A 22349-nucleotide genomic window follows, 5' to 3' on the forward strand; every position below is an offset into this window, starting at 1 on the left:
GGAGAGAAATGGAGCAATATACTTCTCAGAACCTTTCCCCATGTAAGGATGGATGAAGTATAAAAACATCAAATACATTTTTTAAAACTTGAACGTATGGATCGGTTTTAACATGCAGCAGGTTATCCATGATGACGTTATTGGTCTAGCAGAAACAGTCAGAGACTGAGCGAATAGGAGGGGAGGGGGAGGAGACATCCAGATTCAACACCCTGCCGAGAGGCAGAAAACCACAAACCACCCAGAAGCAAGAGAGTGGAGATTTCCAAAACTAAATCACTAGGGTCAAGGCAAACTTCCAGAAACCAGTAAAACCAGCTTACTCATGAGGAGTTCTCCTTTGAGGCTGGAGCCCTCCTGGCCTGCTAGGGCAAGAGCCGTTCAAATAGCATCGGCTCTTGAGCTCCATCAAGCTTGGAGCAACGCGTTGCACACCATTCTCCAGAAGCAGCTGAGGACTGAAACCAATTTGGAGACAGTCTGCACAAAAACGTTAAGAGCCAAAATTGCAATTTTAAGCCACTGTTGGGACCGGTCAATATTCCTGACAGAGAGAAGGAACAGGGAGGGTGCAAAAACCAGCTGAGTGAACAACTGTGCCACAATAAATCCCATTTCATCTTTCAGATCCTATGGCCCTGTGGATCTCAGTTCCTAGAATTCCTCAGCTGCCTGGGGAATTTCTGACAGTTGAAGTCCACAAGTCTTAAAAGTTGCCAAGTTTGGAGACCGCCCGCCTCATCTAGAACATCATCAGAAGATCCATGTTCTCTACTGCATCGCTTTAAGTGTTCAGAACCACAGGTCTACCTCCTTTCACAACACTGATCCTTGGGACAATTCAAGGAACGGATGTTCTTAATTCTATTAATCTCTTTTTTTGGGGAAAAAAAGAATTATGCCTCAGTTCTCTGTAAGCTTCAAATATGGAAGAGGGTTCTCTTCTGATCAGCAATGCCAAGGAACAAACTCAACTAAGCAACGGAAGTGAAGAAGAGTTTCCATTTAAGGACAAGAGACAAGGGTTCTCTTCCCATCAGCGATGCCAAGGAACAAACTCAACTGAGCAATGGAAGTGAAGAAGAGTTCCCACTTAAGGACAAGAGACAATTTAGCATCTCCATCGGGAACCAAGCTAGAAACGGGGACCTCCAATTCCTAGCCAGCCATGACTACTATATGGCTACTATATCGGAAGTCATTCAGTTTGGGAAGGTCAAGCGAAAGAGTAAGCAAGAAGTGGGATGACTCCCATCTTTTCTTCCTCTGAGGCACATTCTCACACCGCTATGTCTAGCTCTGACCCCATTTTTCCAGACCTGAAATCTCTCCAAGCAGGTAACCGCTTCCGCCCTCATTAATATGACTCGACAAGTAATTTCTCATTACTGACTGAGATGTTTGCACAGTCCAGATCTCATTCATTATTGCTGCTGTGAGCGGTCCAGTCAACACTGCCTTTTAAAAACCCCCTATTCATTTCATTTGACAGCTAACAACTAAACATCTCTTCCTATAAGATGAAGTATGCATGTCAGGGCCGCAAGCTGAACTCTTATGCATACAGGCTTGCTCTGCGAGTCAAATTTTAAATTTACTGCCAGGGTGTCTTATCTCTTGACCGCTGGCCACATTAAACTCCATCAGTGTGTTTTTACAACCCGCAAGCTCTTTTGAAAAGCAAGACAAGGGCGTTGACTGCCATTGTGCAATAGGAGCGGCTTAGGAAAGTACTAATCTTCTCCAATGAGGTGTGATTTGTTAAGCCCGCACAATGGTTTTTATTATGTGGCTTGAGACAAATTTAGAAGGTTTCCCAGGAATGAGGAGCTGAGTTGAATAAGTGTGCTGAAAGTCCTTATGCAGGGCGCATCAGATACCTAGTTAGAAGAAGAGGAAGTGATATATATATATTCTGGCTACGATTTGGAGGTTGAGAAGAAGATTCATTTCTCGCTTCCCCAAAAGAAGCTATTTTTTTTCCTTTGTGGTTTTTTTTTTCACTTTTACCTAGCTCAGGGGTAGGCAACCTGGGCTCTTTTATGACTCGTGGACTTCAACTCCCAGAATTCCTGAGCCAGTATGGGGGAACTATGGCCCCCTCATGACTCGTGGACTTCAACTCCCAGAATTCCTGAGCCAGCCATGCTGAGGGGAAAGGGAGAGGTTTCCAAACTGAGCCATGCTGGCTCAGGAATTCTGGGAGTTGAAGTCCACGAGTCATAAAAGAGCCAAGGTTGCCTACCTCTGACCTAGCTCTTTGCCACTCATTAAAGAAAATTAGATAGACAACCAGGCTATGGCTGTCTTATTTTAGAGTATTCTAGTCTTTCTCAACTTTAGCAACCTGAAGAGATGTGGACTTCAGTTCCCAGAATTCCCTCGTGAACTTAGCTGGCGGGGGGGGGGAATCTGAGAATGGAAATCCACACCTTTTCAACTTGAGAAACACTGGTTTAGAGTTATGTGTTCCAGAACATAGAAATGAAATATACATTGCATTTGCACTCATGTGCCTTGAATTCTCATGAAGCTTGATCTCTCCACGGCTTAAGTCCAACTGTAATCAACGGGACGGGCCCCAAAGCTTGAATTCGCACAACACAATGGCATGCTTTGGCCTGTGAGAATTATATGAAAAAGCCACTTATTGCTAAGCAGCAAAGCCACTCTAGGCACGCTACGAAATCCCTCCTCTTTTGTATCGATCCCTGTCCACAGCCCTGCTTGGTTAGAAGAAGACATACAATCTCTTGCCCGCCCGCCCAGCCTTCAAAAAATGGAAAGCTAGGAACTTCCAAGGAGCTAAGAATGCAGATTTGATGGCTTGGGAACAGGTGATTTCTCCCACCCATTTTAGCAGCTTTTCCCCATTCCTCATTCTTGGCATGCAAGTCCTAACAGAATACCATCTCTTAATGCGATTTCTGCTAATGCCTCATTGGCCACATTATTCTTTTCCTTTTTAAAAAAAGAGATATTCTTGATAGCCTCGCGCCTTCAACATAACCTCCTTCTATGTTCCTGAGTCAAATTCTGACTGGCTCCCGTGACGGCTTTCTCCAACTTCCTTTGATCTAGGTAGGATTTGAGGAAACAAAAGTCCTTGGCGGAGACTTCTGATCAAAAGATCTGGCAGGTCTTACCGTTGGGAAAAAAAACAGGAAGGGGAATAAGAATGCAAAGATAAAATTTTCATTGTTCAGCCATGCTCAAAACGAGTCATTGCCGAGCACCTAGTAAAATCCATCTCGTCTCAATTTCAGCTGCGATGCGGCTGCCCCCAAAACTTGGGGGATTATCCACAAGGCCAGCGCAATCAACACTGGACAGGAATCCCACCCAGTTCCTCGTCGTCATTCACACTTAAGTCTCGCTGATTTGTGCTCATTCAGACGGATCTAACTCCCCAACAGTTGATTACTCCATGCTCTTTTGAGCTAACTACCAGCTTGCTCAACCGTTCGTGAATCCGTCCGTTATTTGGAAACAGGGAGAGTGCAAAAAAAAACCTATCTGCATGCAGATGCTTTTCTGGGAAACTGCTTTGTTATTCAACAAGGGGAGGGTCAGCCCATTATAGAATAAAATAGAGGTGCACCCTATTTAAATATTGACTTGGAGACGTGGATGCTCTTTCAAGGAAGGGTAGACTTCATCCTTGCTAAGCGCTGAGAGAAGGGTCTTGAGAGAGGAAGAAGAGCTGAGTTATGATCGACAGCCTAGGCAAGCGTAGGGTGTTTGTTCTGAGTGAACTGGGCTCCATTTTCCCCTTCAGCTGTCCCATCGCTTCTCTTTGGACCCTTTGAGTCATTTTTACGAGAAAACCTTTCAGTTCATGGGGACGAGCCCCGGTTGTTTCCTTTTTGAAGTCTTTGCTAAGCTGATTTCCATTTCTTTCTTTCTTCCTTCCTTCCTTCCTTCCTTCCTTCCTTCCTTCCTTCCTTCCTTCCTTCCTTCCTTTCTTTCTTTCTTTCTTTCTTTCTTTCTTTCTTTCTCTCTCTCTCTTTCTTTCTTTCTCTCTCTCTCTCTTTCTTTCTTTCTTTCTTTTTTTTTAAGAGGATGAAAAGAACGGCCTGAAGCGGTCCACTTATTCTGATGCTGAGAGAGAGGCCTTTTAGTTAACATGCTCCCCCAAAAAATCAATAGTAGAAGTTCAAGCAAACAGGTGGAAAGTTTCTGCTCGGGAAGCTTTTTCCCGGGGGGGGCCCTCCCCCTCCTGGCTCATCGTTAATAATTCCACTTCAACAAAAGAATGATGAATGTCAAACAACGGCCTTAACATCAAAGCAAAGATGATTCATCAATGAATCGGTGGTTTTGGCCTGACAAGATCGGGGATGAATGGCAGAGAAACATGAAAACCGTCCCCCTGTTGCTTCTTACTGCTCCAACGTGGGAGAGAAAAAAGAGAGCAAAAATAAAGGGTAGTGGGGAGGGGGGGAGAGGAGGGCTTATAATAAATAGCTCGATAATGCTCACTATAGGTGCAGTTATGGGAAACGTCATTCTGAGGAATCTGGAAGGTGAGGACAACAATTCTGGTTCCAGAGGAAAGTGTATCACCATCGTAAGATGTATAAAAACTCTCACAGATGAAAAAGGAGCTATGGTGCTTATGGGATTAATCAAAGAAAATGGAAACTTTCTTTCTTTCTTTCTTTCTTTCTTTCTTTCTTTCTTTCTTTCTTTCTTTCTTTCTTTCCTTCCTTTTTTTTCCTTCTCTTTTTTCTTTTTCTTTCTTTCTTTTTCTTTCTTCGATCCTTCCTTCCTTTCTTTCCTCCCTTCCTTTTTTCTCCCTCCCTCTCTCGCTGTATTTCTCCATCTTGAGAATTTTAAAATGGGTGGACTTCAACTCCCAGAGTACCCCAGTACCCCAGCCGAGGAACGGCTGGCTGGGGAATTCTGGGAGTTGCAGTTCACACAACTTAAAGAGCAGAAAACACTGCCCTGGGGCAAAAGAGAGCCCTCCCTGTTTTGGGAAAGGACTGGGACTCCGAAGGTGGCTTGTTCAATTGTGGGCAACGGAGCCTTTCAACAGGGCGGTATTTTTTCGGAGGATCGCTTCCATCCCGTTGTTGGCTGCTTCTCGTCGCCTCACACAGACTTGGATCCTCAGGGCAAACTCAACGGCTGCCTACACGACCAGGTCCTTGCAGGGGTCACAGGTCAAAGGTCACCACTTTGAGGTTCCGGATTGCGGGATTCCCTGGTGTGGTTCCGAGACAGCCTTGGGAAGTGGGGGGTGGCCCGCCGGTAACTGGTTTTGGTGGCCGATTCTCCTGCAGGCTGGAAGTCCCTAAGAATGGAAAGAGATAAGTTATGAGCACAAACGTCCAGGATGGTGCTGTCAACCTCCAGCTTGAGTATCCAAATAAAGCCCAAACCAGTAAGATCTTTCATATCTGAGGATCTTACTGATTAATGGACTCCATGACAAGGTATAGGCCAGGGGTGGGGAACCTTGGCGACTTGTGGACTTCAATTCCCAGAATTTTGAATTCAGAATTCTGGGAGTTGAAGTCCACAAGTCATAAAAGAGCCAACGTTCCCCACCCCTGGCATTGGTGAAGGAAAACCAACTCTAAAATCCCAAGATGTCTAACCAAAGCATATAAACAATGACACTCCCAGCCAAGCCTCCCAGAGGTCCACGTCATTCATGTAAACACCTTCTCATTTGGAGAACCTTCTGCTATCTTCTTCACCATGGTTAGAATGTCCTCGACAAATTTCTATACATCTATGTTTCAAGAAACATCTGCAGAACTGGAGAGGTTTCGTTTCTCTAACTAACCCATCCAAAGCCTCCCCCCTTACTCTAATGACCAGATGAACACAATAAGGCATGTAGCTGCCACATTTTCAGTCTTGACATGCTACCCCCCCTCCCCCGAGAGAAGAAAGGACCTGGAAAAATAATAATAATAAAACCAGTCTTTTTTTCCATCATAGATCATAGAATCACAAGAGTACAGAGAAGAGCAACAAAGATGATCAGGGGACTGGAGGCTAAAACATAGAAGGAAAGGTTGATGGAATTGGGTATGTCTAGTTTAACGAAGAGAAGGACGAGGGGGGACATGATAGCAGTGTTCCAATCTCTCAGGGGCTGCCCCAAAGAAGAGGGAGTCAAGCTATTCCCCAAAGCGCCTGAAGGCAGGACAAGAAGCAACGGATGGAAACTAACCAAGGAGAGAAGCAACCTAGAACTAAGGAGAAACTTCCTGACAGTGAGAACAATTAACCAGTGGAACAACCTGCCTCCAGAAGTGGTGAATGCTCCAACACTGGAAGTTTTCAAGAAGAGACTGGACAGCCATTTGTCCGAAATGGTATAGGGTTTCCTGCCTGAGCAGGGAGTTGGACTAGATGACCTCCAAGATCCTTTCCAACTTTATTGTTATTATTAAGGCTGGAAAGGTCCTCGGAGGTCTTCTACTCCAACCTCCTACTCAAGAGAGGAGACCTTAAATCATCCTAGTCAAATGGTTGTTCAGTCTATTTTTGAAAACCTCCCACGATGGAGCACCCACAACTCCAGGAGGCAAACTACTCCAACATGTTTGTGTGTTGGATTACTGCAAAGCAGCTGGTACATTTAGCTCAGGAGACTAGTCCTGCTTCTGATGGAGCATGGAACACAAATGTTACCAAAGCAAGACTTCTCTTTTTGTTGTTGTTGTTGTTTTTTTGAAGCCGTGCTCATAAACCATATTCATCGATAAACAATGTTCTGGGATTCTCATGATAATCCAGAAGCAGAACAGCCTACCAGCTGCTCCTTAATTTAAAACAGATTGACAGCCAACAGAATTGCAAACTCTGAGATAGTTATTATTATTTTTTTTATAATGGCTTTGCGGGATCTTCACAATTCACAGTTGAAGAACCAGGAGCAGAATAATGAACTGCGTGTAATGATAATTGAAACTAGGCAATAGCCACCAGCATTAGTATCCTGAGAAATTCGGCTTATTTATTAGGTTTTTTTCCAGGGAGGGGAAAAAAAACCACTCTATAATATCAATGTGTGTGATTCCAATTGGTATATTCATTTCAATATCCGTTATCCATACAAGTATTTGAATTGCAGTATTGTATGTGGGGGGGGGGGGAAATTAACTCCAGCTCAGTTTACAGTATTTAAGTAAAGTTAGTCCAGCGATGGCGAACCTTTTAGAGACCGAGTGCCCAAACTGCAACCCAAAACCCATTTGTGTATCGTCTGGTGCCGGTTGGACGTGGCCCATTGTGTGGGTGTGGCCAATTGTGGGTGTGGCCAATTTTGTGGCCGTGGCCCATTGGGTGGGTGTGGCTGCGGTGGTAACGGCAGACTGGGTGGGGCTAAAAAGTTCAATCAATCAATTCCAACTTTGCAAGATCTTTTTTTTCCAGCGAGAAGTTGAAATTGACTGATTGATTGAACCTTTTTTTTTTTTGCACCTGGCAGTGCAGGCAACTAGGTAACATCATCAGTGCTAGAAGGGAGTGGGGTTTGCTCTCTGTTTATGTACAAGTGGCTTGCCCTGCCAGTGTTGTTGGGAATGGTTTTGGTGGCTCCTTGATGTTCCACTGACATTGCTGGTACTCAAAACAAATGAGCCATCAGCAAGCACAAACAGATAAACAACATCTACATACTGTTCAAAAGAGACAATCAGCAAGCTAATAGACCACAACACCTCCTGATCAGCAATCAAGACCCAGATAAACAATAAACAATGCCCCTACCAAGGACCATTGATGATGTTATTTAGTTGGGTCATGAAATGTCTGCAAGAAAACAACCAAGCTCAGAGAGCACCAAGGACCCCACAATCATTGTCCTCCTCCTCCTCCTCCTCCTCCTCCTCCATCATTGTGCAAACCCCACTCCCTTCTATCACTGATGAGGTTACCTATTTGGGTCATGAAATGTCTGCAAGAAAACAACCAAGCTCAGAGAGCACCAAGGACCCCACAGTCATTGTCCTCCTCCTTCTCCTCCTCCTCCTCCTCCTCCTCCTCCTCCATCATTGCGCAAACCCCACTCCCTTCTATCACTGATGATGTTACCTATTTGGGTCATGAAATGTCTGCAAGAAAACAGCCAAGCTCAGAGAGCACCAAGGACCCCACAGTCCTCCTCCTCCTGCTCCTTCTTCTCTTCCATTGCACAAACCCCACTCCCTTCTAGCACTGATGATGTTACCTAGTTGGGTCATGAAATGTCTGCAAAAAAACAAGCGCAGAGAGCACCAAGGACCCCACATACTATTTTTTTTAAAAAAAAGATACAACCCAAAGTCAAAGAAGGAAACAAAGTTCACAACACATTTTTAGCAGCCAATGCCAGATCAGGAAAGAACAGAGTAGTAGATAAACAGATAATCAAGGACCTGAGTCCTAATTCAAACTCTCCTAAACCGAGAGATTTCTTTCAGTTTTCCAAATGTATCTGATCCTTCTGAAGATATGACTAAGCATTAAGGAAAGGAGATGGTAATATTGAGGCACTTGAACAAGACTAGACAGTTGAAGCTAGGGCTGAGATGTCACGTTGTAGTGACTAGGCTAACCCCAGATCTATTTTGACGGGGCCACAATGAACTAGGGCACTTTTACCTAGCCAAGAGACTCTAGGGTTAAAGAACAAACGAACAAAAAGCAGGGACAGAGTGAGAAGTCAAAAAATCTAAGGTCCAGAAAGGGAAGTTATTTACTCAACACCCACTGCTGTTCTTCAATACGGCAGCTCCTCCTGCTGGTAAATTCAAGAAACAAACTTCACACTGACCCACAGAGTAAGCCCTCGCCTATGTTTGGAAGACCGCCAACATTTAATGATGTCTTTTTAATTAAATAACAATAGTAGTAATAATAGTAAAAGCAATAGCAATACTGAAGGAGAGAGAAAAGTTCTACGTGGCGCAAAGTGGGACTTTCCACACAACGGAAAGCTGGAATTCCAACGATGGGCAAAGAAGACACAGATCCAAATCTTTTGATGCAGGGTAGATTCTTCCTGATTATTTCTACCAACCTCTTATTGAGGATGGTCACAAAATGGCACCATCGGCTGCTGATATGCTTGGAGGGCGGGCAATCCTATGCAGGTCCACCCTGAATGAATCTCCAGGATATCTAACAAGAGTGTTTCTCCAGGAGAATGGAGATATGTTTGTAGCATGATAATCCATGTCGTTCTCCACTTTAGGGAGCTGGAGGTTAAAACATATGAAGAATGGTTGCAGGAAGGCAGGACAAGAAGCAACGGATGGAAACTAACCAAGGAGAGAAGCAACCTGGAACTAAGGAGAAATTTCCTGACAGTGAGAACAATTAACCGGTGGAACAACCTGCCTCCAGAAGCTGTGAATGCTCCAACACTGGAAATTTTTAAGAAGAGACTGGACAGCCATTTGTCTGAAATCGTATAAGGTTTCCTGCCTGAGCAGGGAGTTGGACTAGATGACCTCCAAGATCCCTTCCAAAGTTGTTATCATCATCATCATCATCATCATCATCATCATCATCATTAAATTAGTTCCAGATAAGAGTCAATGGAATTCAAGGGGGGCTGGTTTCTTATGGGGGAGTAGAGATTCCAAACTAATGATGTGTTTGACTCTGCCTTTGGCTCAGCCTGATCATTTCCTACACAGCCCTTGATTTCCCATTGAACTGAATATGAACACTAGGGAGAGATGGCCTAAATAGCTCTTGGCCCAAAGAAACTCTCCCCAAGAAAAGAGTTACTAGAACCCAACGGTATTTTCAGCTGTCAATATCCAGATCTGCTTCCATGGAAACAAAATGCTATCTGGGCAAAAAAATAAGACAAAAGCGTTAAAACACGTACATTCATTTGAAGGTTGTTAAAAGCGGGACCCCGTGTTTTATCTATCAGCTCTCACAACTTCCCAGCTCCTCCAGGAAATCGGGAGGGGGAAATCTGTCAAGCTTCACACCCACAACCTCTTGTCAGTTTCCCACCACAGCCTGCTTGTCAAGCAGGAAAGGTAACGGCCTGGGAAAAGTCAGCAAACTGCGACTAAAATTAAAATAAAACAAAGAACGTTTATAAGCAGCCGCACGGGAAAGGTGGGAGAGAAAACTCCTGCAGGACTTTCTTCTCTCTGGACAGGGAGGCTGTGCTTTCTGATCCCACCTCTGCTCATGTTGTTGTTGTTAGTTGCAAAGTCGTGTCCGACCCATTGGACCCCATGGACGACGTTCCTCCAGGCCTTCCTGTCCTCTACCATCTTCTGGAGTCCCTTTAAGCTCAGGCCTACTGCTTCAGGGACTCCATCCAGCTACCTCCTTCTCTGTCATCCCCTTCTTCTTCTCTTGTCCTCCATCTTCCCCAGCATGAGGCTCTTCTCCAGTGAGTCCTTCCTTCTCATTAGGTGGCCAAAGTACTTGAGTTTCAACTTCAGGATCTGGCCTTCTAAAGAGCAGTCGGGGTTGATCTCCTCTAGGACTGACCGGTTTGATCGCCTTGCAGTCCAGGGGACTCGCAGGAGTCTTCTCCAGCACCATAGTTCAAAGGCCTCCATTCTTTGGCGCTCAGCCTTTCTTATGGTCCAACTTTCACAGCCGTACATTGCAACTGGGAAAACCATGGCCTTGACTATGCACACTTTTGTTGGCAGGGTGATGTCTCTGCAAACTCCTTGCATCATGAAAGAGATACTCTGAGAACTTTGAGGGTGGAGCCGTCTAAACCAGAGGTCCCCAACCTTTTGGGCACCAGGGACCGGTTCCATGGAGAGAGGTTTTTCCGCGGACCGGAAGGTGCGTAGTTTTATGTGCTGCCTGCATCCCACAGATGGGGCTTTGCTTGTTTGTGCGGCCCGGTTGCTGGCAGGCCACAGCCCGGTCCACGGATCAGGCATTGGGGATGCCTGATCTAGATCCTCTTCCTCCCAACCAAACTATCTAAATAACTGCTTGTTGCTAAAGAGAATGCTCTCTTCGCCATTACTAAGGCAATGGACCACTCACTTTACATTTCTATCTGTGGAATATCACCGTAAGGTCTTAGAATATTATTCTATAGTAAGTATTTTCTTTAGGAAAAAAAAATCCAATTTCGCTATAAGTGAGTCCTTCCTCCTAAAAATAAACCCCTTTCCATATTTTTTTTCCCAGCAACTGAAGGGATGAATACAGCTGACCTAATTACATCTGCCACCACCATTTTCCATCACTGCCATCCTTGCCGTCTAAAGCTTTTCCGAAAGTGAAGAATTTTTTGTGCCGCTTGCAGACTTTTAAACGTGATTGCAAACATTGGCTGTTCTCAATAAGTACTCTGTTAAAAAAAAAAAAAAAAAAAGCTAGGATTTTCACCACAGCGCTTTTGTGATCTAGATCCCAAAATGTGCTTGGAGAAAGACCCTCATAAAATAAAGTAGTTCCACGGAATGCAAAATCTTTTCACTCCTCATTGCAATTGAGGTTTGCTTTCCAATAACCCAAAAATGCAGATGTCCCAAGACAAAACACAGACATCCCATTCCAAATAGATTGGTCGTTTTCATATCCATTTTTAAAATAATAATAATAATAATAATAATAATAATAATAATAATAATAATAATAATAATAATAATAATAATAATAATAATAATAATAATAATATTTCTGTTATGGAATAGGTCAGTGATGGCAAACCTTTTAGAGACCGAGTGCCCAAACTGCAACCCCAAACTCACTTATACATTGTCAGGTGCCGGGTGGGTGTGGCCCATTGGCTGGGTGTGGCCAATTGGGTGGGTGTGGCCCATTGGATGGGCGTGGCTGCGGTGGTAACGGCAGACTGGATGGGACTAAAAAGTTCAATCAATTAATCAATTCCAACTTTGCAAGATCTTTTTTTTCCCGCGAGAAGTTGAAATTGACTCATTGATTGAACCTTTTTTTGTTTTTGCACACGGCGGCGGAGGCCTAAAGTGAAAAGGTTTTATAAAACCCAGCTGAAGGCCTAGGACTGGGGCGACGGCACGCGTGCCCACAGAGAGGGCTCCGAGTGCCCCCTCTGGCACCCGTGCCATAGGTTCGCCACCACTGGGATAGGTACTCGTGTAAGATGTTTCTTTTATTGCATAAAGAATGAAACAGTCAACAGCAAACGGCATTGGGCGTTTGATTATCCTGGAGAACCACAGCGCCGTGTTTCAATCTGACAAAAATCAAACTCAAAATTCTATCCCGTGTTTCAAAGCTGGAAATGTAAATTGGAAACCAATGTGATTGCATCTCTTAGTTTCCCAAGCAAAATTTCTACGGCTGCAAAAGGTTGGCTATGGAAGCCACTAACTCTGCAACCACAGGCACTTGTAAACCTTAAATCCAAGAGTGGTATAAAGGACCCCAAATTATTATTGCAGTGAGCTGTTTAACTCAAGACATAACTCCATAGTCCTTGGTATGCTGTATGGCAGAGAAAACCCTAGAGAGATACAGGGAGGCAGTTTTCAGATACATCTCTGGAAAAGCACCTTTTTCATTCCACACAAATAGAATCGCTGAGCAAAGGAGCTTTTGGGGTTTTTCACCTATAAATTATTGTTGACACAACAACCGGAGAAGGTTTGAAGAAACCCCGAAGACAGACGTGTATCTTGAATTAATTATAAACAGAATATTCCTTCAGAACAGTCCCCAGAGACACAATTTCTCTCTCTTTCTCTCCGTCTCTCTCTCTCTCTCTCTCTTTACAAAACTTGTGGTTTGTTTTTTTCCCCCAGTTGAAATGGCAACTTTTGAAAAGTTGCTCCTTAAAAAAAAAAAAACAGCAAAAGTTTATAAAAAGTATGACAATAAGATTCTGAAAAATGTGATTCCAGACCTCGTGAGGTTTTTAAGTCATCCCGCATGATACCAGGATAATCAACTTTCCACCAACCTCAGTATTTGAGGGGCTGCCACAAAGATGAGGGGGTCATGTTATTCTCCAAAGCACCAGAGGGAAAGACAAGAAACAATGGATGGAAACTGATCAAAGAGAGAAGCAACCTGGAATTAAGGAGAAACTTCCTGATAGTGAGGACAATTAACCAGTGGAACGGCTTGCCTCCAGAAATCGTGGGCGCTCCATCACTGGAGGTTTTTAAGAGGAGACTGGACAATCACCTGTCTCAGATGGTATAGGTTCTCCTGCTTGAGCAGGGGGCTGGATTTGAAGACCTCCAAGGTTCCTTCCAGCTCTATTTTGATTGATTGATTGATTGATTGATTGATTGATTGATTGATTGATTGATTGATTGAACTAATCAAGGAAAGAAGCAACCTGGAATTAAGGAGAAGCTTCCTAACAGTGAGGACAATTAACCAATGGAACATCTTGCCTCCAAAAATCGTGGGCGCTCCATCACTGGAGGTTTTTAAGAAGAGGCTAGACAGTCACTTGTCTGAGATGGTGTAGGTTCTCCTGCTTGAGCAGAGGATTGGACTAGAAAAGCTCCAAGGTCCCTTCCACTCTGTTCTATTATTTCTAAAATGTCTCCTTTTCTGTTAAGATGGACGGCAGGGTGGCAGTGATGAGTACGTTTGATAGATTCTCAAGGCATGAACACAAAAGGTCGACTTGTTCAAAGCTTCTTCTTCTCCTTCTTCTCCTTCTCCTTCTTCTTCTTCTTCTTCTTCTTCTTCTTCTTCTTCTTCTTCTTCTTCTTCTTCCATATACGTTATCGGATGTTGGCGATCATGTTGGCGATCCTTGGTCCTGCAGAACTGGAATGAAGAGGCCGCAGCTGCTTCTTGTGTGCTAACAGCTTCCTTCCATTTTTTTTAATTGCTGTTTTTGACAGCTGAGACTGTCAAAATTTTCTTTTTCAAACTCAAAAGAAAAGAGAAGAACTGCATTTGTTCTCCTAAGCAATGAGGAGAAGACAGTCTCCATAGGACTTCTCCTTCTCCTCCTTCTCCTCCTCTTCCTCCTTCTCCTCCTCCTCCTCCTCATCCATTAAAAGTTCATGACTGACAGCCTGTTTCTTCAGAATCTGCCAAACTTTTGCAGCCAAATTTATTCATGGCACAGACTCCGGGCCTTGTTCTGAAAACAGAGTTCCTAACCGAGCGTCACTATATTTAAGCGCACGCACATTGCCGCTTGCATTATCATGTCAGCTTTTGAGATCTTTTGGAGATGAAATCCCAACCCATCAGGGCCAGAGGGAGTGAGTGGGGAGAGAGCCTGCTTTTCCCAATTGAAGGTGAAACGCAGGTGGAGACATCTGCTCAGCTTTGGCATCTCTTTTGGCTTCACAGCAAGCAGATTCTCCACTTAGCTTCAATATTGCAAGCTAAGGGGAGAGCCTTCTGCACCCTCCATTTCACCTGTTCTTCCTCTGAGCATGTGTGCATCGTAAACTGAGGACTACCACGTGCATAACCACGACCGCTGGCAATTCCAAACATATTGGCACGCGAGCGATTAAAAAAACACCTCTTTTGCAATCAAGATGCCAAGATTACATTTCATTTTGCATCCATATTAATTCCGCGCACCCCCTCCCTTTTTTTTTTTTTTTAATAAAATGCCACCAGCAGCATTCTGGAGGTTTTCTACAGGAGCTTTCCCCCGGGGGATTATTTCTAACTGTGACTTTTTTTTTTTCCCTTCCCCAAAATAACAGATGCCTCCAGGTCTGCTGCAGTTCTCAAAACTAAATTTGACATCTCTGAGGCGTAAAAAAAAAAGGTAGAAGTTGCGTTATCGGTGCCAATTTTTCTCCTTCCGTCGTCCCGGCCAGAGTTAAAATTATTCTTGGCTGGCGTGTTTATTCGACGTTTCTGAATTTAGAGACCGCGCTCTTATTATTCTCCCCAATCTCACACTCCGCTGCCTGGCTCCCAAAATTTGCTTGCGAGTTCGGCGGCAAGCCACTTCTGCCAGAAATTAATCTGCCTTTCTTGTTGACGGCACGGAAAATATTACGGTAACGAGGTTATCCGAGGCCTCGGCTAATAAAGTTACTCTGCCATTTTAGAAAGCATTTATAATAATTAAAACCCCCATATTCTCTAAGAACTCATTTGCTGTAATCGTAGTTCTGTTCCCCCCTCTGCTTAAATATTCTCGGCTTTGCTGTTCGCTTAACTCTCTAAAGTTTTGGATAGCATTTCCAATAACTTTAATGGGCTCTGGATAAACTTTCTAATTAACCCTAAAGAAGAAAGACACACTGGGCTTATTTTATTTTAGACTTAGCAAACGTTAGCCAGGGAAAACGGTTAATGTTCCAAAGACCAATTTCTGTACTACTTATGCTAAACTCGGGGTGAGTTGTCTGCTGAAAATGTACCTGCAGTGGGCTACTTAGGAGAAACAGTAATAAATAATAATAATAAAGTTGGAAGGGGCCTTGGAGGTCATCTAGTCCAACCTCCTCCCTGCTCAGGCAGGAAACCCTATACCATTTCAGACAAATGGCTGTCCAGTCTCTTCTTAAAAACCTCCAGTGTTGGAGCATTCACCGCTTCTGGAGGCAGGTTGTTCCACTGGTTAATTGTTCTCACTGTCAGGAAGTTTCTCCTTAGTTCTAGGTTCCTTCTCTCCTTGATTAGTTTCCATCTGTTGCTTCTTGTCCTGCCTTCAGGCGCTTTGGAGAATAGCTGGAGACCCTATAGTAACATTTCAGACAAATGGCTGCCCAGCCTCCTTCCTTCCTTCTTTCCTTCCTCAATTCCCTCCACCTCCCTCCTTCCCTTTTCCTTCCTTCCTTCCTTCCTTCCTTCCTTCCTTCCTTCCTTCCTTCCTTCCTCCCTCCCTCCCTCCCTCCCTCCCCGTCCCTCCCTTTCTGTCTGATTGCTCTCTGAATTAACTGACCATTGCCCAGGGTATCTATAGAGATCTATCAACATATGTGGAAGGAACAGGGGGCTGGCAGTTGCGCAGAGGTTGCTAAGTTACAGTTCCCCCAATGTCTCACTCTGGGCCATGCTAGCTGGCATTCCCGGGGGGGGTTGGTTCAGCAACATCTGGAGGATCCCACATTGTTCTTCGCCTGCCTCCTTTTTGCCCTCCAATCCAAAAGGGCTCTGCATTGCAGTGATTTGAGTCCCCCCAACCTTTGCGATGCGCAAACAATTGGCAGGCTGGCCGTACAAGAAAGAACAGTTTACACAGATATCTCCCGGCTTTAGCAGCTTATAAATATTTTAGAAGGAGAAGCGTGTTCTTGTTTGCTAGATATCTGGAATCTAAAGCGGTGAAGGACAATCCTGTTTGTGCCCCACTGCAAACTGATCAAATAGGAGGAAACGGAAGGCCCTTCATAAAATAAAGCCCGTTTCTAATTTGCAAGAAGTTATGGAAGGCAGAATACCTTAGCACAAGAAGAGACTATTAGACAATCATCATTCCAAAGCACTGGAAGGCAGGACAACAACAACAACAACAGCAACAACAACAACAACAGCAATAATAATAATAATAATAATAATAATAATAATAATAATAATAATAATAATAATAATAATAATAATAAAGTTGGAAGGGGCCTTGGAGGTCATCTAGTCCAACCCCCTGCTCAGGCAGGAAACCCTATACCATTTCAGACAAATGGTTGTCTGGTCTCTTCTTTAAAACTTCCAGTGTTGGAGCATTCACAACTTCTGGAGGCAAAGAGTTCCACTGGTTTATTGTTCTGACTGTCAGGAAGTTTCTCCTTAATCAGAATAGAGCTGGAAGGTACCTTGGAGGTCATCTAGTCCAACCCCCTGCTCAGGCAGGAAACCCTATACCATTTCAGACAAATGGTTGTCCAGCCTCTTCTTAAAAACTTCCAGTGTTGGAGCATTCACCGCTTCTGGAGGCAGGTTGTTCCACTGGTTAATTGTTCTTACTGTCAGGAAGTTTCTCCTTAGTTCTAGGTTGCTTCTCTCTTTGATTAGTTTCCATCCGTTGCTTCTTGTCCTGCCTTCAGGTGCTTTGGAGAATAGCTTGACTCCCTCTTCTTTAGGGCAGCCCCTGAGATATTGGAAGACTGCTATCATGTGCCCCCTCGTCCTTCTCTTCGTTAAACTAGACAGACCCAATTCCAGCAACCGTTCCTTATATGTTTTAGCCTCCAGTCCCCTAATCATCTTTGTTGCTCTTCTCTGCACTCTTTCTAGAGTCTCAGCATCTTTTTTACATCGTGGTGACCAAAACTGGATGCAGTATTCCAAGTGTGGCCTTACTAAGGCATTGTAAAGTGCCTTTTTGGCAGCTGCAGCACACTGCTGGCTCATACTTAAGTGATTGTCCACTAGGACTCCGAGGTCCCTCTCACAGTTACTACTATTGAGCAAGGTACCCCCTATACTATACTATACCATCCAAGAAGCAACGGATGGAAACTAATCAAGGAGAGAAGCAACCTAGAACTAAGGAGAAACTTCCTGACAGTTAGAACAATTAACCAGTGGAACAACCTGCCTCCAGAAGTTTTGGGTGCTCCAACACTGGGAGGTTTTTAAGAAGAGGCTGGGCAGCCATTTGCCTGAAATGGTACAGGGTCTCCTGCTTGAAGCAGGGGGGTCAGACTAGAAGACCTCCAGGGTCCCTTCCAACCCGGTTATTCCGTTCTCCAGACAACCAACGCTTTGGCTGTGTTCTCCAGCCTCCTCGTTAACCTCAGTACTGTGACTCTGAAACTTGCCTTGCCTGCCTTTTCAGATGCTTCCAGATGCTTCAGCTAAAAGCCCTCCCGGGTTCAAGAGCTGATCCGACTACTTTCTCAGCTTTTTTTTTTGACCTCCGGCTCTGGAATTGCTTTGGAATTTGATGTTCGGTTTGCTAGTGAGACCCGAGGCTATTTAAAGACCATGCAATTAATTTCTCACGAATGTTAACAACGGCTGGGTTTGGGCCATGGGCACAGCTATTCGGCAAGTGTGAGTGGAGCCCTTATTAAAGGAGGGATTCAGCCAATAGCTTCAGGGGCCTTCAGGGCAGGGAGAAGTGCCTCAGAATCGGAGCTGCCTGTGGATAAACCTCTCCCGTTTGCTGCCAAATCAGGTGGAAGGAGGAGAAAGATTGCAAGGTGTATGTGAAAATGCACTGACCTGGCCACCAGAACAAAGCAGAATGTGTGTTTAGTTTGTTTCTGTGCAGTGTATTCTGCAAAGCTGGTCGTGTGGTTTGCTGACCATAATTCGTGGTTTATGTGTTGCATGAACTCAGGCATACGGAATCAAATGGAATATAAGCCAAGTTTCATAATGTCTCCTTTCCACCTTGTTACTTCAGGTTACCTTAGCATCATTATCAGGGGAAGGAGAAGGGGAAGGGGAAGGGGAAGGGGAAGGGGAAGGGAAGGGAAAAGAAAGGAAAGGAAGGAAAGAAGAAGGAAAAGAGGAAAGGAAAGGAAGGGAAGGGAAAAGAAAGGAAAGGAAGGAAAGAAGAAGGAAAAGAGGAAAGGAAAGGAAGGGAAGGGAAGGGAAAGGAAAGGAAAGGAAAGGAAAGGAANGGAAGGGAAGGGAAGGGAAGGGAAGAGAAAGGAAAGGAAAGGAAGGGAAGAGAAAGGAAAGGAAAGGAAAGGAAAGGAAAGGAAGGGAAGAGAAAGGAAAGGAAAGGAAAGGAAAGGAAAGGAAGGGAAGAGAAAGGAAAGGAAGGGAAGGAAAGGGAAGGGAAGAGAAAGGAAAGGAAAGGAAGGGAAGAGAAAGGAAAGGAAAGGAAAGGAAGGGAAGAGAAAGGAAAGGAAAGGAAAGGAAAGGAAAGGAAAGGAGAGGAGAGGAGAGGAGAGGAGAGGAGAGGAGAGGAGAGGAGAGGAGAGGAGAGGAGAGGCTGGGTGGACTATACTGACCAAAGGGTTAATAATAATTTAATGCACCATTGAAAACAATTAACAGGCTAAATCAATGCAAGGAAATTAATGCAATACCATTCCTCTTAAAGCTTTTGTGAAATAATTCCTAGAAGGGAATATATAAAGTTAAAAAAGAAAGAAAGAAAGAAAGAAAGCTAATTGATCCTTGGAGAAATAACCGGCAAAAACATTTCAGAGCCCTATCTTAGTAAATCTGGCAGGCATTTCATCCCAAGTGGGCCCTTCTCTTCCCGTACCCATCTTTGGACTTCATTGCCCAGGACCGTTCGTCAAGGCACAGTGTCTCTCAACCTTAGGCACCTTTTCAGACGGGTGGACTTCAACTCCCAGAATTCCCCAGCCAGATGCCAACTCTGGGCTACAAACCCTGCATCAACGCCGAGAAAATACATCGGGATCCAGAGATGTTCCTGGTCACTTATCATCTTTTTTCTCCAGGGAGAGACAAAATCCTAGCCAATACTGGAAAGGCAGGAAGGGCATTGATCTAAGTGGGAAACCATTGATTGGGAAAAGCTGCCAGAAAAACCAGTTAACCCGTGTCACTGCCCAGTTTGCAGCGACAAGCCCAGAGTATCCAAAGCACGCTCTGCCCGAGTTTAAAATCCGTCACATTTTCCTGCCGAGATCGCTTCAGGCTTGAGACAAACAAAAAAAGGGAATACAGCAAGATTTACAAATTGGGGTTTTCCACAGAAATCAGGATTCTCAGGTGGGACATAAGACATTGAAAGCCAGCTTGTTAAAAAAAAATAAAAAAAACCTCATTCATATATTTATATCTTGCTCGGTTTTGAAAGGGAAAGCCGCATATATGAACAACGTGAAGATTATGGAAATCCCTTTGCCAGGAAACCCCAGATGACGGGGGCTAAGAAGTGCATCTCCAAAAACATCTATCTCCCTGTCCTTTTGGGGAATCAAACTTGTGTTTCTACAGCCCGCCTTCAAAAAAAAAGGGAAAAAAACAACTCTGACTCTATTCTTCAGCCAAATGATTTTTTGCCTGCACCAATGTGCCACGGGGAACAGAGTGTTCCAATTAAAGACGTGGAAAAGGTGAGGATTTTCACCTTGCTGTAACTTCTTCCAAGTGACTGTCCATTAGATTGATGGCTCACCTTTCCTCTTGGTCACCTGTGGTAGCCTGGCTCACTTAAAACCATTAATCACTTGGAAGATACAAAAAAAACCAAACACCCAAATGTATTAAGTATGCAAATAGCTACGGTAGGCAGGTAGTCAATTGTCTAAGGACGGCCATGGAGAGCAGAATATCCATTGTTCAGCAATGTGGTCGTAAAGCAGAACCGCATTGCTTAGCGACAGTAGGAGAGCGGTCCCCAACCTTTGCAGCTTAATGGCCTGGCCGGGGGGGGGAGGGAAACCGGGCTGTGTGAACAATGGGCCGGTGCGCGCATGTGTGCGTGCACACCAGCCCGCCGCTCACATAAGTCAAACTGTGCATGCTGTGCATGTGTGCTGGCACACCGCTCGCGTAAGTCGCTTTATGCACCCTTGCACCAGCCCTGGGCTCGCCTGGCCCAGTTCCGAACCCCAGTTCCCAAGGGTTGGGGGACCCCTGATGTAGGAGATGGCTGGGATGAACCTGAGGGAGGAGTCAAACACGTCATCAGTCTTGAGTCCCTTCGCGTTCACAAGAGAACCACGTCCAGCCCGCCATTCCTTCTAGCCTTATCTACCGCCAACACGCTTTGACTGTTAGTAGCTCAGATTCTTGTAGAGAGCTTAACCTTGCAATCCATCTTTTTTTACCCATGTGAGCTGCCTGGATCTTCTCATTTCCCTGGTGCTTGACAGAGACACGTGCGAGTCAGGGGGGCTGTGCAGGGGTGTGCAAGGAAGGTGCGGCGCGAGTTGGGGAGCATCCACGGAGGCGCATCGGTGGCCGGTGTGGTATGACCATTGCAGTGTCCCGCGGTCACGTGATTGCCATTTGTGGGCTTCTCAAGAAGCGGAGCTAATAGAAAAGGGGTAAAATTGTAAGGCGCAGTTCGGTGAAGTTTCGTTAATGCCCCACAGTGATTCGCTTAACGTTCAAAGGGGAAATAAGGTCGTAAGCCCACTGAAATCACATGACATTTTGCACTTAGTGACGGCGTTGCCAGTCTCAATTGTGGCCGCTAAGTGAGGACTACTTATACTAATCTAAGATTGAGGCACAGCTTTCAGTTTCATAGTCTGAGGGTCTTCCCACACTCCTAAAGTATTTCCAATGCTGTTCCTCCAAACGGATAGTTATTTTTCCCCCCTCTTACAATTCTATTCATCGCTAAAGATTTATTTACTGCTATCAATGCGATCTAATCACACTTCAAATGAAGCAGTGCTGTTGATGTTGTTTTTAAACTCCTTTTCTCTCTCTCTCAAAACAAAAGGTTTAAACCTTTTTGTGCTGGATGAAGAATGCTTCTTGAATCACACTCCAAGTTGGGACAATCTTACAGAAGAAAGAAAAATACCACTTGATGCACATGAAACAATCAATCCTTTCGAGAGATACTTACACAAAAAAGGGCATCAGTTGGATGAGCGTCTCCTTTTTGGGGTTGGCAATGAATTCTGGCAGAGTCTGGATGACTTTGTTCATCACGTTTCTTAAGTAGTTCTGCAGCTGCTTCCGCCGTTCCTCCACAAACTTTGCATCCTAAAGGTACGGAAGAGAGAAGAGAAAGCGGATCAGCATGCCTGGATTCACACGCTAATATGTCCGTCCTTTGTACAAGCAAAAAAACGCTCCACTGGAGACAAAGTGGCCAGGCAGACTACTGGAGTCCAGATGTTCTGAACTGCAACTCCCAGTATCCCTCATCAGTGGCCATTGGACGTTATCATTCAACAACAGCTGGAGGGTCACAGATATTCCAGACATGTAAGAGAAGGACAGGCAGAGTCTGGGAGCGGAGTCAAGAGAGGACTTAGCCTGGCATCATCATTACATTCCCACGAGTGGTCCAAGTCCAATCCCTTTTGAATTACGTTGAGCACCAGTGTAACGCTGGCCATTAGTTGACTAGATGTGTGTAGAGGCATGAGCAATAAATCGCGGTGACCAAAACATCCAGTTTTGGTCACCGCGATATAAAAAAGATGCTGAGACTCTAGAAAGAGTACAGAGAAGAGCAACAAAGATGATCAGGGGACTGGAGGCTAAAACATACAAGGAACGGCTGCTAGAATTGGGTAGGTCTAGTTTAATGAAGAGAAGGACGAGGGGGGACATGATAGCAGTCTTCAAATATCTCAGGGGCTGCCACAAAGAAGAGGGAGTCAAGCTATTTTCCAAGGCGCCTGAAGGCAGGACAAGAAGCAATGGATGGAAACTAACCAAAGAGAGAAGCAACCTAGAACTAAGGAGAAACTTCCTGACAGTTAGAACAATTAACCAGTGGAACAACCTGCCTCCAGAAGCGGTGAATGCTCCAACACTGGAAGTTTTTAAGAAGAGACTGGACAGCCATTTGTCCAAAATGGTATAGGGTTTCCTGCCTGAGCAGGGGGTTGGACTAGATGACCTCCAAG

The 22349-nt window shown here is 44.7% G+C and overlaps 1 protein-coding gene across 1 annotated transcript in view; it reads right to left on the minus strand.

The window, feature by feature from the left end:
• Positions 1–5048: 5048 nt before the first annotated feature.
• The window catches only part of LOC107293926 (sorting nexin-29), a gene marked incomplete at its 5' end in the record, with an annotated part of 57287 nt that continues 39986 nt past the window's right edge, over positions 5049–22349 (minus strand). Inside the window, 2 exons of the mRNA XM_015823114.1 lie at positions 5049–5299; positions 21335–21474. Coding sequence (XP_015678600.1) covers positions 5170–5299; positions 21335–21474 — 270 coding nt within the window. The remainder of the gene's footprint in view (positions 5300–21334; positions 21475–22349) is intronic.

This window comes from Protobothrops mucrosquamatus, unplaced genomic scaffold, assembly GCF_001527695.2.
Source record: "Protobothrops mucrosquamatus isolate PMUCROS unplaced genomic scaffold, P.Mucros_1.0 scaffold1776, whole genome shotgun sequence".
Classification (NCBI taxonomy): Eukaryota; Metazoa; Chordata; class Lepidosauria; order Squamata; family Viperidae; genus Protobothrops; species Protobothrops mucrosquamatus.